The sequence below is a fragment of the Rattus norvegicus genome, chromosome 17 (assembly GCF_021556685.1).
Source record: "Rattus norvegicus strain SHRSP/BbbUtx chromosome 17, alternate assembly SHRSP_T2T, whole genome shotgun sequence".
Lineage (NCBI taxonomy): Eukaryota > Metazoa > Chordata > Mammalia > Rodentia > Muridae > Rattus > Rattus norvegicus.
Window position 1 is genome coordinate 68342999 of NC_141550.1, and position 16787 is coordinate 68359785.

A 16787-nucleotide genomic window follows, 5' to 3' on the forward strand; every position below is an offset into this window, starting at 1 on the left:
AAGAATTCCCCAAGTTCTACCTAATGTTTAGCTGTGGCTCTCTGCATCTGTTTCCCAGCTGGTTATACAGCTAGATCTTTTCTGGAGGTGTTTTCCCAATTGCGGTTTCTTCTTTTCAGATAACTCTAGCTTGTGTCCTTTTGGCATAAGACTAGCCAGCAGACCATTCACCTCACTTGTCTGTCTGTATATCCACCCATGCATCCGTCTGTACATCCATGCACGTAGGCATCCATCCTTCTGTCCATCAGTCTATCTATTCATACATACATACATTTGTCCATATTTCTATATTTGCTATTATCCATCTGTCTGTCCACCCACTTATCCATGCATCCATCTATCTTTCACTTTACACCCTAGTCAGTCAGATGTACTGTCCTTAGACAGGTCATCCCCTGGTCTGTGATCTGGATCTCCCTTATTGCTTCATGCTTTCAGAAATTCTGTATGTGGCTCTACTAATCCAATGGTTACAGGTGGATAGGGTCCCTGAAGCCTCAACTGTTCTCTCTGTCTCTCTCTCTCTCTCTCTCTCTCTCTCTCTCTCTCTCTCTCTCTCTCTCTCTCTCTCTCTCTCTCTCTCTCTCTCTCTCTCTCTCTCTCTCTGTGTCCATCTGTCTACCATTGCCCCTACAAATATCAAAATGCCATGCTCTATAATTATGCTGTTACCTCTCCAGTGGAGTACACCAGGAGACTGCGGTGAGCTAGTTCCCCAAAGATCTTGTACCCACTGCTTTCAAAATCAAATATGTAGAGAAAAAACAAAGCTGGGATCCAAGAGATGCTACTTTCTGCTACCAGGTCCTGGACCAACATGCAAGCCCCAAGAGTTCAGTTTGTAGAGAAAATTCATCATCCTAGCACTTCTCCTTATTCAGATCCCCCACCCCACTTACCTAGAAGTGGTAAGAGAAACCTTGAAGGAGGGGTTCTCATACTGTCAAAATGCCAGCCACAAAGATAGCCCAGATAACATATAAACTCAGCAGAAATGGCAAAGACAGGCATTGAGTTACACCCCACACCTCATAAGTGTTTCAAGACATTTCTGAGTTGAACCAAGGAGATAAGGTTGGGTGTGAGGTAGGTGAATGGAGCCACAGCCCGTCCTGTGCCTCTCAAGGAACAGCCAACTGCTGCCTTCTTTTCATGAGAAAACGATAATGTGTTTAGTCATTCTGAACCCTTCCTGATGAGAGGATGAAGCAAGTCACCCTTCATTATTCCTGACAACACTGTATTTCATGGTCAAAATGTTGAGAAATTAGTGTAAGAAAGGAAGACACTATTGTTCTGCCTCTGTCTCAACAATGATTTAGACTAAGCTATCCTAATGATAGCCACAAAAGGACCACACCTCAGAAGGTAAGTAGGGCAAAATGGGGCTTGAATCTCTGGTCTCAGTTTTTTGTTTGTTTGATCTTGGGTCTCTATTTTTTCTTTTGTATATTGCCCCTGCCTCTGAAGGCCTTGCAACAAGTGTCAGAGGCAAGCCCTCAGCACACAGTAGCTGGTTTTATCATTATTGCTGTTGTTTGTCTATTTGCTTGCTGTTTGGTTTGGTTTTTCAAGACAGGGTCTCTCTTTATACCTCTGGCTCTCCTGGAGTTCACTGTGTAGACCAGGTTGGCCTTGAGCTCACAGAGATTTGCCTGCTGTCTCTGCTGCCCAAGTTCTGGAATTAAAGCTGTGCACCACCACACTGGCTAATGCTGACTGTTATTAAATCACTGCTTTGAACTGCTCTATATTTCTATTTTTTAAGTGTGTGTGTGTGTGTGTGTGTGTCCTCACATTTGCACGTCTCTGAGTGTGATGTGAGAATTGGGGAGCACATGTATTCCATACTGCGCATGTGAAGGTCAGAGAGAACATTGGGTACAGGGAATCATCTTACACACTGCTTTAAGAAAGGAATCTCTTGTTTGCTACTGTGAACACCCAGCTAGCTGGAGTGCTGGGATTATGGACGTGCTCTGTCCTTCCTGGCTTTTACATGGCTTCTAGGGAGCTGAACCCAGGTTCTCATACTTGCACACTTTACCCATTGAATCATCTCAACAGTGCTATTCTGCTTTCTTAATAAAGTAAATTACATACATATTACATACATAATGCTGTTGGCAGGCCTCAAATGGTTATTTTACTTTGTGAATTTTATTTCCTATGAGACAAGTTTGGTTCCTGATCTCAGAGTCAAAAAAACTAGTCAACAATTGTAATGCCTATGAAGACACATTATAGGCATTACTAATACATTATTGTTATTTATATGTAAGAGTCTCTTACACATGTTTCTGTCACTATTTTTCCTTTTTCAAATTAATTTAAAAAGTAACGGGCTTTCATAGGAAGTTTTCCTACATGCTTCATTTTGGTTGGATTTCCCCCTCCTCCCTCATTTTACTTTGTGAGGTGTCACTGCAGAGGCTAGACACGCCTCAAACTCATGGACTAGTCTGTAGACAGTGAACATAACACTGCAGTCCAGCCAGGCAAGATATGCCATCGTCACGATAGTGCCAAGTCTGTTCTGCTATGAGTCAACCAAGTGGTCTCTGGTTTTGATGCCCACTTTATATGAAGGAACTGGTGTTTGGCATTGCAAACCTATCGAAAACTATATGTCCAGTGGAGAAGTTCTTACTCTTACTTTGTTAAATAGATATGATGCACACATCCAATTGCCTTCTAAATAATTATGTTTATGTCCATAGATTATTATTATTAATATGTGCTCTAATTGGAAGCTCCATTTTCAGTGGACAGTATTAACTGCAGAGATTCAACTGAGCACAGTGATGGGAATAAGTGACGTTGAACACTCAGCTCTGAATGAGACAACCATGTGACCCTCTTCAAAGATAGGAGGCATCACAGAGGAGGGAGCAGAAAGAATGTAAGAACCCCTCCCCCAATCGGTGAAGAGTGTTCAAAATGCTGTCATGAAGCCCCACCCATCCCTGAGGATTGATAAACAATTAATGGTTGCTGAGGGAGGAAGAGATATTTCTTTTCAATGGAAAAAGTGTCCATGCTCCCTGAAAACAACCCTAATGGAACCTCTTGGGTCACAAAACATAAAAGTCAGGGAAGTAGAATGGGTAGAGGGAAGAGATCAGCAGGGTTGGGAGTGGCCAACAGTAATAAAGGGTGAGTATGATCAAAATACCTTATGTGCATATATATATAAAAAATATAAAAAATGAACCCCATAATTACGCCTAGTTGATATATGCTAATAAAACATTTAAAATATCAAGATGGGGTTGTAGAGATGGCTCATCAGTTAAGATCATCAACTACTCTTTTGGATCAACGATCAATGCTCACACAGCCTTATCATAACCTCTAACTCTAGTCCTAGGGCAGCCAACACCTCCTTCAGGCTTCCAAGGGCTCTGAATATGTATAGTGTGCAGATCTACATCCAGACACACAAAATAAACACAAAAAATTTAAAAGATATTTTAAAGATCTTAGCATACAGATGTGTTCAAGCAGAGTTCCACAGGAATAAAGACCTGCTCACAAGTTTAGAGTTTTAATCTGACCAAGTCAAACCAACAAGGATAGAATCATTCCCTTTTCTAGAACTGGTCAAATCATGGACATGTAATATTCCTCCATGCAATATTTAGGCTAGATAAAAACTAAATCGTATTTATTGTTCATGTGCAGTCCATGTCAGTGGAGAGTGTGCATGGTGTCACACAAGGAGGTTGTGGTCAGGAAAAGCAAGCTTAGCCTCAGCTACATAGTGAGTTTGAGGCCAGTCTTGTCTCAAAAGAGAGTTCAATGAAACAAAGCAAAAGCTAACAAGGAGCTTCCCTTATTTGCTTGCTGACTCTGGCACCACACGTGCTTAGATAGGAATGGTTAGATCTAAAAATATAACTGTTGACACGAAACAATAGCTTAGATGTTTAGTGGAACGATAAATGTTTGGTGTGAGAACGGGACGGAGGTTTATTTATAAATAAATCATGCAGAGGGACTATGGGAAGAGTAAAATTACAGAAAATACTTAATAATTAACTTGAGCCCTTTTCTCTGCGGAATCACCATGATGGCTGGGACCCTGCACACAAACCCTGAAAACTGGAGGGCCTTCAAGGCCCTCATCGCTGCTCAGTTCAGCGGGGCTCAGGTCCGCATGCTCTCCGCACCACCCCACTTCCACTTTAGCCAAACCAACCGCACCCCCGAATTTCTCAGAAAACTTCCTGCCGGCAAGGTTGAGGGCAATGACGGACTCTGTATTTGAGAGCAATGCCATCGCTTATTGCTTAAGCAACGAGGAGTTGCAGGGAAGTACGCCAGAGGCAGCAGCTCAGGTGGTGCAGAGGGTGAGCTTTGCTGAGAGTGACATTGTCCCTCCAGCTGGCACCTGGGTGATCCCCACCTTAGGCATTATGCACCACAACAAGTAGGCCACTGAAAATGCCGAAGAGGAGGTGAAGCGAATCTTGGGGCTGCTGGACACTCATCTGAAGACACGGACTTTTCTGGTTGGTGAGAGAGTGACACTGACTGGCATCACAGTTGTCTGTACCCTGTTGTGGCTCTATAAACAGGTCTTAGAGCTTTCTTTTCGCCAGGCCTTCCCCAATATCAACCAATGGTTCCTTACCTGCATTAACCAGCCTCAGTTCAGGGCCATCTTGGGGGAGGTGAAGCTGTGTAAAAAGATGGCTCAGTTTGATGCTAAGAAGTTTGCAGAGAGACAGCCGGAAAAAGATACCCCAAGGAAAGAAAAGGGCTCACGAGAAGAGAAGCAGAAGCCCCAGACTGAGCGGAAAGAGGAAAAAGAGGCAGCTGCCCCAGCTCCTGAGGAAGAGATGGGCGAGTGTGAGCAGGCATTGGCTGCTGAGCCCAAGGCCAAAGACCCTTCGCTCACCTGCCCAAGAGTACCGTTGTGTTGGATGAGTTTAAACGAACGTACTCCAATGAGGACGTCCTCTCTGTGGCGCTGCCATTTTTTGGGAGCACTTTGATAAGGATGGCTGGTCCCTGTGGTATGCCGAGTACCGCTTCTGTGAAGAGCTCACCCAGACCTTCATGAGTTGTAACCCCATCACTGGAATGTTCCAGCGATTGGACAAACTGAGAAAGAATGCCTTTGCTAGTGTTATCCTGTTTGGAACCAACGACAGCAGCTCCATTTCTGGGGTTTGGGTCTTCCGAGGCCAAGATCTTGCCTTTCCGCAGAGTCCAGATTGGCAGGTGGACATGGCAGAAACTGGATTCTGGTAGCGAGGAGACCCAGACCCTCGTTCGAGAGTACTCTTCCTGGGAGGGAGCCTTCAGCACGTGGGCAAAGCCGTCAACCAAGGCAAGATCTTCAAGTGAACTTGTCTTGCTAGTCGCCTAACTGCCTGCACCTACCCTTCAAGGGAGATGGGGGTCATTAAAGGAAATGTACATTGAAAAAAGAATAATGATTAACTTGAACATAGAACAGCAACACATGCCAGCAGTCCTAGCACTCAGGAAGAAAAATCCAAGGTCCTACCAGACTACATAGTGCATCCGAGGCCAAGGTGACAAAATGCTGAGGCACCGTATCAAACATAGAATTTAAATAAACAGACCTGGCTGCTCTTTCAAATTACCTGGCTCCATTTCTAGCACCCACACACTAGATAACAACTGTGTAGAACTCCAGTTCTAGGGGCTCCACCTCTGTGGGTACTGAGCAGTGTACATGCATATGCAGGCAAAACATCCATAAACATAAAATAAAAATAAATAAGTCTTAAAATGAAACAAACAGGCACCAAAAAAAAAATCACATAAAAGAGGGGTGGGGATAGAGCTCCAATGTTAGAGTGCTTGGATCCCTGGGTCCTATCCTCTGATCTGCATAACTAGACAGATTGGAATACCCTCTAAATCTCAGCACATGAGAAATAAGGGCAAAACCAGGCTGGACAGTGTTTAATGGTTGACCCTCCTGTTGGAGGTGCTCATTTGTAGCATTTGATAATTGATTTTAAAAACCTACTGGGTATTATATTTCTGTCTGTTTAATAATTGTTATGACGGTTTGGAACAAAAGGGATAGAAAATATCTCAAGTCTGTGCGATCCTTTTCCATATTCAAGAACCCCTCACCCATCAGGGGCTTTGCAAACATCCAAACAAAAATCAGGAATAAAGGATCAGGGTTTGACATTGATTTGTCTAGTTACTTAAATAGCTAGTTAGTTGAGTTAGTTAGTATGTTCGTTATGAAGAAGGTCTCATGAAGCCCAGGCTGACATCACACTCACCATGTAGAGGGAGAAAACCTTGAATTTCTAATCCTGTCTCTAACTCCACGTGCTAAGATACGGGGGTTCACCACTCTACTTGGTTTTACACAGTGCTGGGCAGTGAACTAGTATGTCATGCATGCTAGGCAATCACTAAGCCAACCTAACTACCTAGCCCAAACAAAATAATTCTAAAGGAGATCATGACTAACAATCCAAGGAAGGACTCATAATCCAAGATGATGACGAAATGTGGCCTTTGTTGTAATTCTGCAGTTAGCAAGACAAAGGTTGACTATCCCAAGAAAGGACAGCAGGAGTCAGGTAGAAAAGTTGTCATCCTGCAGCATCCGATGGGCTATTGCACAAGGTTATAGGAGGGGTGTGTGGGATTGCACAGGGCCTGTTAGTTCTTTGTTGCCAGGATCCAGGGTGAACAGGAGTTACTAGGGTAGGACTTGAGTCTGTGGAAGTTTTGCAGGGAAAGTGGAATTAAGTTTGCAAGCAATGAGTCTCCGTGGGTCATCAGATTGGGAGATGAGATTTTTGGATTGTTTGCGTGTGTGTGTGTGTGTGTGTGTGTGTGTGTGTGTGTGTGTGTACATGTGTGTGTGTATGAAAGATTAGATAAAGAAGTTGAAAGACAGAATCACAAACAAATTCGAAGAATTTGTTGATGGATGGTAGCTGGTTTGTTTTAAGGACCTTAGTTCTATCCAAAGTTCTAGAATCGGGCAACAAATGACCCCTTATTCTGTGAAGCAGAATGAGTGCTTCCAGGAGCTGAGATTTGGAGATACACATGAACCAAGTAAAGCAGAGACAACACGAAGTAGTGATGTCCATTCTTAACTTTTCTTGACATAGGTGAGGCCTTCATGTATGTATACATACATACACACAAACACACACACACACATACATACATGCAGTTCATATTATTAGGTGCAATTTTGCTTTAACTTCAATTTGGGCTCTAAAACAGTAGAGACCCTTCTACTTTCCAGAAAAAGAAGACATTAAAAAATGGTGTCATGTGCAAATTCTCGTTTGCTGAAACTTGAGCCATCTGCCACATCGCAGGGCTTGCAATAAAAGTTGAATCCAGCAACAGGTTGAAGGGGAGGGAAGAGGAGACATATGCACTCGTCATCACCGACCCTTCTTGGTTGATTTCACACTGTGATGCTTCTCCCAGCACACTGTCAAGGCTCACTGATTCCAAGGATAATTCAAAGGTGAGTGTAGAACCCATGACGTCTATAGGTTTGCCACATTAAAGACCATGACTAGTGTATTCAATTTCCCATCTGAGCAGAGGCATTTCACACTTTGACAGTAATAGATCCTACTGTGAGGAGAGAATGTGATGCAGTCCTCAAAATGTTTCCCTTCCGAGTCTAAAGATGTGGGTTTGATCCTCAGAACTCGGGTACAGATGTAAGGTGCAGGACCAGGTGAGTGGCCCTTGCTGCAAAAAGTACGTGTGAGTCAAGACTGGCGAGCCCACTTCAATCCCCAGAACACACGTAAAGGTGAAGGGAGAGAACCAACTGTGCAATTGTCCTCTGACCTCCCCAACAGTGCTGCGGCACATTGCACTCCCCATATTAATGATCGATGTAATCATTTTGCTGTAATCAATCACAGTATGGGGCAAAGACAGGGGAACCCTGGGGCTTACGACTTCCTCAGTCTAGCCTGATGGATGAGACAGTGAGAGATCCTGCTCCCAGGAGTCGGCTGGTGCTTGTCAGGCCGGCACCCACCTTCCTATGGTCTCTCTTGTACACATACAATCTCCATATGGAGCTGAACATGTGAACCTGCACATACATGTACACACGCATACAGCACACACATATAACACACACACACACACACACACACACACACACACATGCTGAACCACCGATTTAAAGAATGCCCTACAGGTCCTATGGTGACGTTTTGAACTGAAGTTTCTTCTTCTCCAATGACTATAGCTTTGTCAAGTTGACATCCTGCTAGACAGCACAACATACAAAATATTTTGACTTTTCTACAAATAATATTTTCCAGTTTCAGGAAATAGAGATGGAGGGAGGGTGTGTGTGTGTGTGTGTGTGTGTGTGTGTGTGTAAAATAAAAGCGAGGAAGTGAAGAACCAACAAGATCATTGTCAGGCAATCTGGAGTCCCTAAATAAATTTAAGGTCTACAACCCTCACCAATTTTACATACATACAAACATACATACACACACTCAATATTTATTTATTGTTAGTAGAGTCACACAGAGCTAGGAGCCACTGTCAACTTTAATATGTATATGTGATCATTTTAGGGGCAGGAGCAGATGGCTCGACACTTAAGAGTGCTCACTGCTCTTCCAGAGGATCTCAGGTCAGTTCCCAACATGCACCTACATGAGAGCTAAAAACCATTTGCAGCACCAGCTCCAGGGGATCTGATGCCTCTTCTGACCTCTACCTGTTCCTGCATTGCAAATGTTGTGTGTATGCAGGCCAATACACATAGACACACACACACACACACACATACACACACAAACACACACAAACACACACATATACACACACACATAAACACACACACATGTACACAAAATAAAATAAGCACATATAAAATGTGATCAGTCTTGGTGTTACCTTTAGGATAAGTAGCTTTACTCCTTTGGGCCAGTGCAGAGGCTCCATGTAAGTGACCACAGCCTATGTATTTTATTTAACCAATAACTTGGCTAAATAGCCAAATTTATTCAACATATTGTATATATGTTTAAATTTTTTACATTTCAGCTGAGATTACAAAGACATTATATGAATAAAACTTAGAAAGGACTGAATATTTTTTCTGCAATGCAAAAAGAAGTCAAGCCTTGAAGAATCTTTAACACAGTGTGGCTCTTTCTGTAGACAGGCCCGTCCCAGTGTTAACTGCAATTTCCCTTCTTTTACTCTGAAACAGTAGAGAGCCATGTGTTTTCCAGAGAAAGAAGACAGACCACTTACACCATGTAATGGCATTCAAACACCTACTTGGTGAAACTTCAGTCATCTGCTACATCCCGGTTGTTGGAATAAAAGCTGAATTCAGCGGGTGGAGGGGAGAGAGGAGATGGGCTGGGGCAGGAGATCACCCTAGTTCAGACCTACAGGGAGGGATGTTAAGACTTTCCTTAAGACTCCACTGCATCTTCTCAAGTGTTAGTCTGAGAAGGTTACATGGACAGAAGTAGACGCCTGAGTGAGTGTGCATGGCCTGCCAGGGAGAGGGACGTTAGCATGCATGTACCTGGAGAGTGTGACGGGATGCGGCTGGGTAGGTGGCCTCCATACATAGTCTCTACTCCAGGCACTGATGCTTCTGATTTGGGGCCTTCATTCATTTAATTTTGTGTGCATTGGTGTGAAGTTGTCAAATCCCCTGGAACTGGAGTTATAGACAGTTGTGAGCCGCCTTGTGGGTGCTGGGAATAGAACCTGGGTCCTTCAGAAGAGCAGACTGTGCTCTTAACCTCTGAGCCATCTCTCCAGTCCCGCTGCTTTTTCATTTTAAATTTAGTTTATTTAGCTCTGCTCTGACATGACTACTGTATTGGAGATGAAAAGCATCTGACATCACTAAGGACTTCTGTGTTCCCAACATGTACAACTACCTAATTCAAACTGCCGCCTCAGCCTTTTTATATTATTTATTTTATGTGCTTTTGGGGTTAAGTGCAATCAAGACTCGTAAATAATTTTACAGTGACTTGGGCCCCTGAGATCTCAGATAAACTACAGAGGAATATTTAATGCATGGATTCCAGAAAAAAAGTTGCAATGCCTGTCATTTTTATTCACCTATGCTAATATACTGAGGTAGGCACACCCTCCTTCAGTCTCCAGTGGGAAGGGATTAAGGACCCTACTTGTCACAGAGCCAAATCTGAAAAGGTCTTCCAACAGAATACTACTGTGTTACCCAGTATAAAAGAAGCTGCAGGTAAGGCCGCCTGTCTCCATTCATCCTGGGTTTCAGAGGCTGCACAAGACCCAACTTTGAGAAGGTGAGAGCCTAGGTCTGTCTGTGCCTAATGGTTGGTATCTCAGAGCTGTGCTGTCAGTGTGGTGTGTATCTCTCTGACCCAGGCACTCGTCTCCTGGCTTCCTTAGCATGATCACCCTGTATTGGGAGTGGGCTGCATTGGGGCTTGTGGGAACATTTATTTATCTATTCTGTAGTACTGCAGGATGGGTCTCAGGTCCTCGCTCAGATTAAAGTTCCCTATCACTGAACTCTATTCCCAACCCTGGTGCTTTTGATTTCTCCAATTCTACATACTCTCGGACTTCTTTTGTGAACGGGCAAGTATCAAATAAAAAACATAATCACAAATAAAGGAAGACAAGAGCATGACAATGATGGCTAACAGTAGAGACATTCTTTGGTGGCATTCGTCCAGGAGTGTCCATTGCCCACAGTTAGCTTCATTTGAGGACACTGCTCTCTCTACACAGTGATTTAATCATCATGGAGAAATAAAATTCAGACCATGAGCACTCTCAGTTGCCCGTGTAGCTCACTGTCTGATCATTAAAGCCTCATCCTTCTCGTTACACTTCCATATCTGCGCATGCTTCCGGCGCTGACATTGGAGGGGCTCACACACCTCTCTCCCCTTATGCTTTCTGTTTATACAAGAGGCCGTTGGTGTTCACAGGTATGTTCCAGGCAAGCAAAACCCACCTGAATGAACTCCAGATAAAACGCCTGGAGGAGATCCTCATTGTCATTGACAAGCAGGACCAGATCATTGGGGCCGACACCAAGAAGAACTGCCACCTGATGGAAACCATTAACAAGGGTGAGTGGAAAGGAGGGTGCCATGTGCAGGCCTGGTGCCATGGGCCACTCTGAGCCATGCAGGGTCAGGAGGCAGCTGTCCAGCGGGTGCTGCTGCGGCTGCTGCTAACTTGATAAGGCTAACACTTCCATCAGTGCACTGGGTGATGCAGACTGTGACTGCTGCCTCGAAGGGATTGGGAAAGTCAGAAATTGTAGACAAGCTGGGGGTGGCGCTGTACATCTTTACTCCCAGTAGAGAAGCAGAGACAAGTTATCTCTGTGAGTTCAAGGCCAGCCTCTTCTCCATAGGCAGGCCTGTCAGGTCTATATGTGTCTCCAGGAAAAGGGGTTGGTGGGAGACACCCCACTGTGAGCCCTCTAGGTGCCTCATGTGTCCCAACTTCCAGGCATAAGCAGTGACTCTCTGTGCCACTGGGCCATCCATATGCCTGCACAGTGTGGCCAAAGCAGCTAGAACATACTTTCAAGATTATAGCTTTAGATTCACACAGTGGGGCTCAGCCTGCCTTGCAAGGCTTACTTTACTTCTTGGCTCTCTAGCTTTTGTTTACAAGTGGAGGAAAACTGCAGTACTCACTTGCAGACTTTCTGTGTGTAAATAAATACTGAATCACCAAATGCCAATCGACTGGCATAGGTTCTATCCCAGCAAGAATCACCAGCCACTCCTGGTGCCATCATCCTGAGTTGCATGAGACTGAGAAAGAGATGGATATGCAGACTCCATGCTGACTCCAGCATGACCCTCGCACATGCTCACTTTGCAGGCCTGCTACACCGAGGCTTCAGTGTGGTCCTCTTCAACACACAAAACCAGCTCTTGGTTCAGCAGAGAGCAGATGCCAAGTACACTTTTCCTGGTGAGCCACCCAGGTCAACCCCAGGGAGCACTGGAGTCTAACTTAGGGTTTGGGAACCTGACAGGGATGTGAGAGAACCCATCTGAGCACTCTTCCCTCCTAACCCCGTGTGTGTGTGTGTGTGTGTGTGTGTGTGTGTGTGTGTGTGTGTGTGCGTGTGTGTGTGTGTTTGAGCGTGTGTGTGTGTGTTTGAGAGAGAGACAAAGAGAGAGAGAGAGAAGAGAGAGAGAGAAACAGAGAGAGAGAGAGAAGAGAGAGAAACAGAGAGAGAGAAACAGAGAGAGAGAGAAAAGAGACAGAAAGACAGTCCCACTGCCACTAGATACAATGAAATTAAATTCTAAGCATTTTGCAACTCGAATCAAGCTGTGAGATTTTATAATCTACTATTTGCATATAGAAGAGCTGATACTGATAAAAGTCCAAGGTGAACCCACTCTCTACACTAACTATGACCAGGAAGGAAATTGCTCCTATTCAATAAAGAGTGTTCTCTCTAAAGCTGCATGCTATATGTTGCCCCAAGACATTTTACAGATTCCTGTTCTAGTCACCCTTTATATGTGCCTGAGGAGCTGGAAGAGGAGGATGCCGTGGGAGTGAGGAGGGCGGCCCTGAGACGTCTGCAGGCTGAACTGGGCATCCCCCAGGACCAGGTACCCACTCACTCAGCATGGGCTCAATGAACTTTTTCATGTGCTCAGGGGTCTGTTTAATACGTAGAATGTCACATGACATTGCTGTCAAGTTTCATCCATCAAAAGCTGACCTAGGAAGTGTCTGCTGGCCTAACAGGGCTTCTGTCTTGCATAGGAAACAATGTTCCTGTGAAGTGCCCAACCCTGGTCCACAGGAGAGGCTATGGAACAAGGCACTGTATTGAAGCTGCTTTTCTTTCCATTCTCAAAAAGAAATCTTTCACATACCTGCATGTCCTAATGCTCAGAGCTGTGTTCAGCCTCATGTCCTGTTCACATGTGGTCTTCATTGTGAATGAAAAGTGAAGCTGTTGTTATAGAAATGGTGCCCTCTTCAATGTCATCTGCCTACACGCTAATAAAGTGCAAGTGCTTCAGAGGCACTCTATGAAAAGGACTGAGCAAAGGAATCAACTGTTTTGTTTTAATCTAAGTTTTATCTATTACTGAATTAATAATGTACCAACTTTGACACAGACTTCCATAATGGACAGCATTTTCATGAACCGGATCTACCACAAGAGTCCTTCTGATGATATCTGGGGAGACCATGAGAATGGCTATCTTTCTGTTGGTGAGGAAGATCCCAGAGAAGTGAGAAGCTACAGCTATATGAGCCAGGAGGACGTGCAGGAGCTACTGGACAGGGGGACCCGTGGAGAAGAGAAGATCACCCCTTGGTTCAGGACCATTGCAGAAGGCTTCCTGTTATCTTGGTGGCCCCATTTAGAGGATGTGTCCCCATTTGTGGAGCCTGACAAGATATATGGGCTGTGAGTCGTGAGAAGTACAGTTATAGGAGAGGTCATCTCCAAGCCATGATTGGAATACATAAGGATGAGGGTAGTTATAGAAGTTGAGTGCTGAAATCCTTCAGTCACTTTGTCAGCTAAAATCCACCCTGTGAGTTTTAACTAGTAGTTCCCTTGATTCTTCGTGCTCTTAAAAAGTTTTCAACTGCAGTCTACAGAAATATCACTTTCCTCCCTAAAAGTTCTGTGCGGTGCATCTGATACCCTGTAGTCTCTGTAGAGCAGAGGCTCAGACAAGGACCACTGCAATCCCGGTCGTCTCTGCCTGTTATAGTCATCACTTGCAACTGCAGAATTCCCTCCGGTGGGATGGGCTGCATGATTGTAACAATATGCAGGAGGAGTTTGTGGCTGGAAGGGGGTTGGGCACACCTTAGGTCACAGCACTCCGGAGGCAGAGGCAGATGGATCTCTAAGTTTGAGGCTAGGCTGATCTACTTAGAGAGTTCCAGAACAGCCTGGGCTACACAGAAAAACCCTATCTCCAAAAACTAAAATAAATAGAAAGATAAAAAGGTAAGTAGATGGTTGAAAGATAGGTAGGTAGGTAGGTAGGTAGATAGGTAAAATAAAGTTAAAAGAGGCAGAAATTTGCATTTCTAATCAGGTTCATTAACTTCACAGAAGCTCGCCCTCATTTGGTGAGCCAAACCCCAGAATTCCAGTTGCTTTCAGGTCTACTTGTACGCTATCTAGTATGAGTTACAAAAGAAAATACAGGACAGTTTTGGACAAATATAAAGAGAAATCAAAACTTTCATTTTCTTCAAAATGAGTAAGGGATGAATATTTTTGGCAAAATGCTATGCCTACATTATAAAAAATGTTGAATGTCTATTCCAAAGTATCTGTAATCTATAAATCATGGAAACACTGAATGCAGACTCTGGAGTCATTGACTTGATAGTCGGCGAACTGGAACTGTGATAAAATAGCTGGGAAGCAAACTTAGTACAGCAGGAACGATTGCTTTGGGTTTACTGTATCAAAGTCTCAATGTGTGTTCTATGGCTCAACTGCTTTGGACCTAAGGTAAGACAGAAACCAGTAAGGCAAAAGCTAGAGCTATGAGGTAGGTAGAAGAGGGCAAAGTTCATGTTGGCGAGGAAGCACAAAGAGGGAGAGAGACGCACAGAGAAGAGTAAATCCTTCACAGGCATAACCCACCTAGGTCCTACCTACTTAGAGCCCATTATCTATGAGTTCAATAGATTTGCCCACTGTTGCAATAAGAAAGCCCCGATGTTCTAGTCACCTAAACTATCTATCATCAATCCTGCATCAGGGTCAACCCTTTAATGCATGGACTTTGGGAGAAACATTTCTGAAATAACTAATAACAATCAAACGAAAAAAACTAGCTATTTTGATTTTTCTTGGTTTTTGATTTTTTTTTTTGCGGGGGGTTGTTTTTTGACTAATGAGAAAAGTAATTTCTTGTTACTACAAAAACAAAATTTTTTTGTTAACTGCTTGTTAAATCCTTTGCCATTTGCTGTCTTATAGCATTCAGTCATTTTTCTCGGTAATAAATAAAAACTAAGAACAAATTATCTGTTCCTTCACTGATTATTGTATGGCCTATAGTCCTGGGGTGATTGTTGGAATAAGGAATTCATAGGATTTCAAGGTAGAACTGGTCACTTGGAGAGGAGGGCTTCTGTCATTAGGATCTCTTCTCTGTCATTCCTAGTCTTGTCCCTTGCCACATTTAGACTCAGTGCTTTTGTCCTGATGACATCCCCAGCAGAGTCGAGGAGTCATCTGCACTTGTCATCACCGACCCTTCTTGGCTGATTTCACACTGTGATGTTTCTCCCAACAATTTCCCAGCACACTGTCGGGGAGCACTGATTCCAACGATAATTCAAAGATGAGTGTAGAACCCATGACATCTATAGGTTTGCCACATTAAAGACCGTGGTTAGTGTATTCAATTTCCCATCTGAGCAGAGTCATTTCACACTTTGACAGTAATAGATCCTACTGTGAGGAGAGAATGTGATGCAGTCCTCAAAATGTTTCCCTTGCAAGTCTAAAGACGTGGGTTTGATCCTCAGAACTCAGGTACAGATGTAAGGTGCAGGACCAGGTGAGAGGCCCTTACTGCTAAAAGCATGTATGAGTCAAGACTGGCGAGCCAAGTTCAATCCCCAGAACACACGTAAAGGTGAAGGGAGAGAACCAACTGTGCAATTGTCCTCTGACCTCCGCAACAGTGCTGTGGAACATTCCACTCCCCATATTAATGATCGGTGTAATCATTTCATTGTAATCAATCACAGTACTAAGGCAAAGACAGGAAAATCCCTAGGGCTTACTGCTTCCTCAATCTAGCCTGATGGATGAGACAGTGAGAGATCCTGCTCCCAGGAGTTGGCTGGTGCTTGTGAGGCCGACACCCACCTTCCTGTGGTGTCTCTTGTACTCATACAATCCCCATATGCAACTGAACATGTGAACCTGCACATAATGTGCACATGCATACAGCACACACATATAACACACACACACACACACACACACACACACACACACACACACACACACTCACCTGATGAACTACTAAACTCCACAATGAGACCCAAGCAGGGCCATGTGTGACAGTAGACAGACAGATTCTCTCAGCTCAGCCACACCTGCCCATTCAGTCTACACTGACAAAACCTGCCCCAAATCCTTCTAAGGGTTCTGTTGTTGTTGTTTTCACCAAGAAGGCTCACTTCTAATTCTCCTTCCAACTAAGACTCTGCATTGCAAACTAGCTTCCAAATACTCCTGCTGGTTCAGGGCTGAGCTTAGAATAGGAAAGATGACCGAAGTATCCACACCACACAGGACACGTCATTTAAACCCAAGCTCAAGCTCTGCTTGAAGTGGAACAATACACAGATCCTACTTGGGGTTTTTATTGCTGCAGTGAAACACCATAACCAAAGCAACTCAGGGAGGAGAGGGTTTATTTTTCTTATGCTTCTGACTACTGTTCACTACTGAAGGAAGTCAGGACAGGAACTCGGAGGCAGAAGCTGATGCACAAGCCATGGATGGATGCTGTTACTGGCTTCTCCTCATGGCCTGCTCAGCCTGCTTTCTTATACAACCTAGGATGACCAGCCCAGCAGTGGACCAATGAATAATGAACTGGGCACTTTCCCTGACAATCACCAATTTAAACAATGCCCTACAGGTCCTATGGTGGCGTTTGGCAACTGAAGTTTCTTCTTCTCCAATGATTATAGCTTTGTCAAGTTGACATCATGCTAGACAGCACAACATACAAAATATTTTGACTTTTTCT

At 44.1% G+C, this 16787-nt stretch overlaps 1 protein-coding gene and 1 pseudogene across 1 annotated transcript; both read left to right on the top strand.

Moving 5' to 3' along the window:
* The first annotated feature begins 4057 nt into the window (after positions 1-4057).
* On the top strand, positions 4058-5358 carry Eef1g-ps11 (eukaryotic translation elongation factor 1 gamma, pseudogene 11; annotated as a pseudogene).
* Positions 5359-10972: 5614 nt separating this feature from the next.
* LOC134482866 (isopentenyl-diphosphate delta-isomerase 2-like) lies at positions 10973-13451 on the top strand. The gene is made up of 4 exons (XM_087591963.1): positions 10973-11114; positions 11884-11989; positions 12503-12632; positions 13152-13451. Exons 1-4 carry the CDS (start codon positions 10973-10975, stop codon positions 13449-13451), a joined length of 678 nt encoding a protein of 225 aa, XP_087448089.1.
* The last annotated feature ends 3336 nt before the right edge of the window (positions 13452-16787 follow it).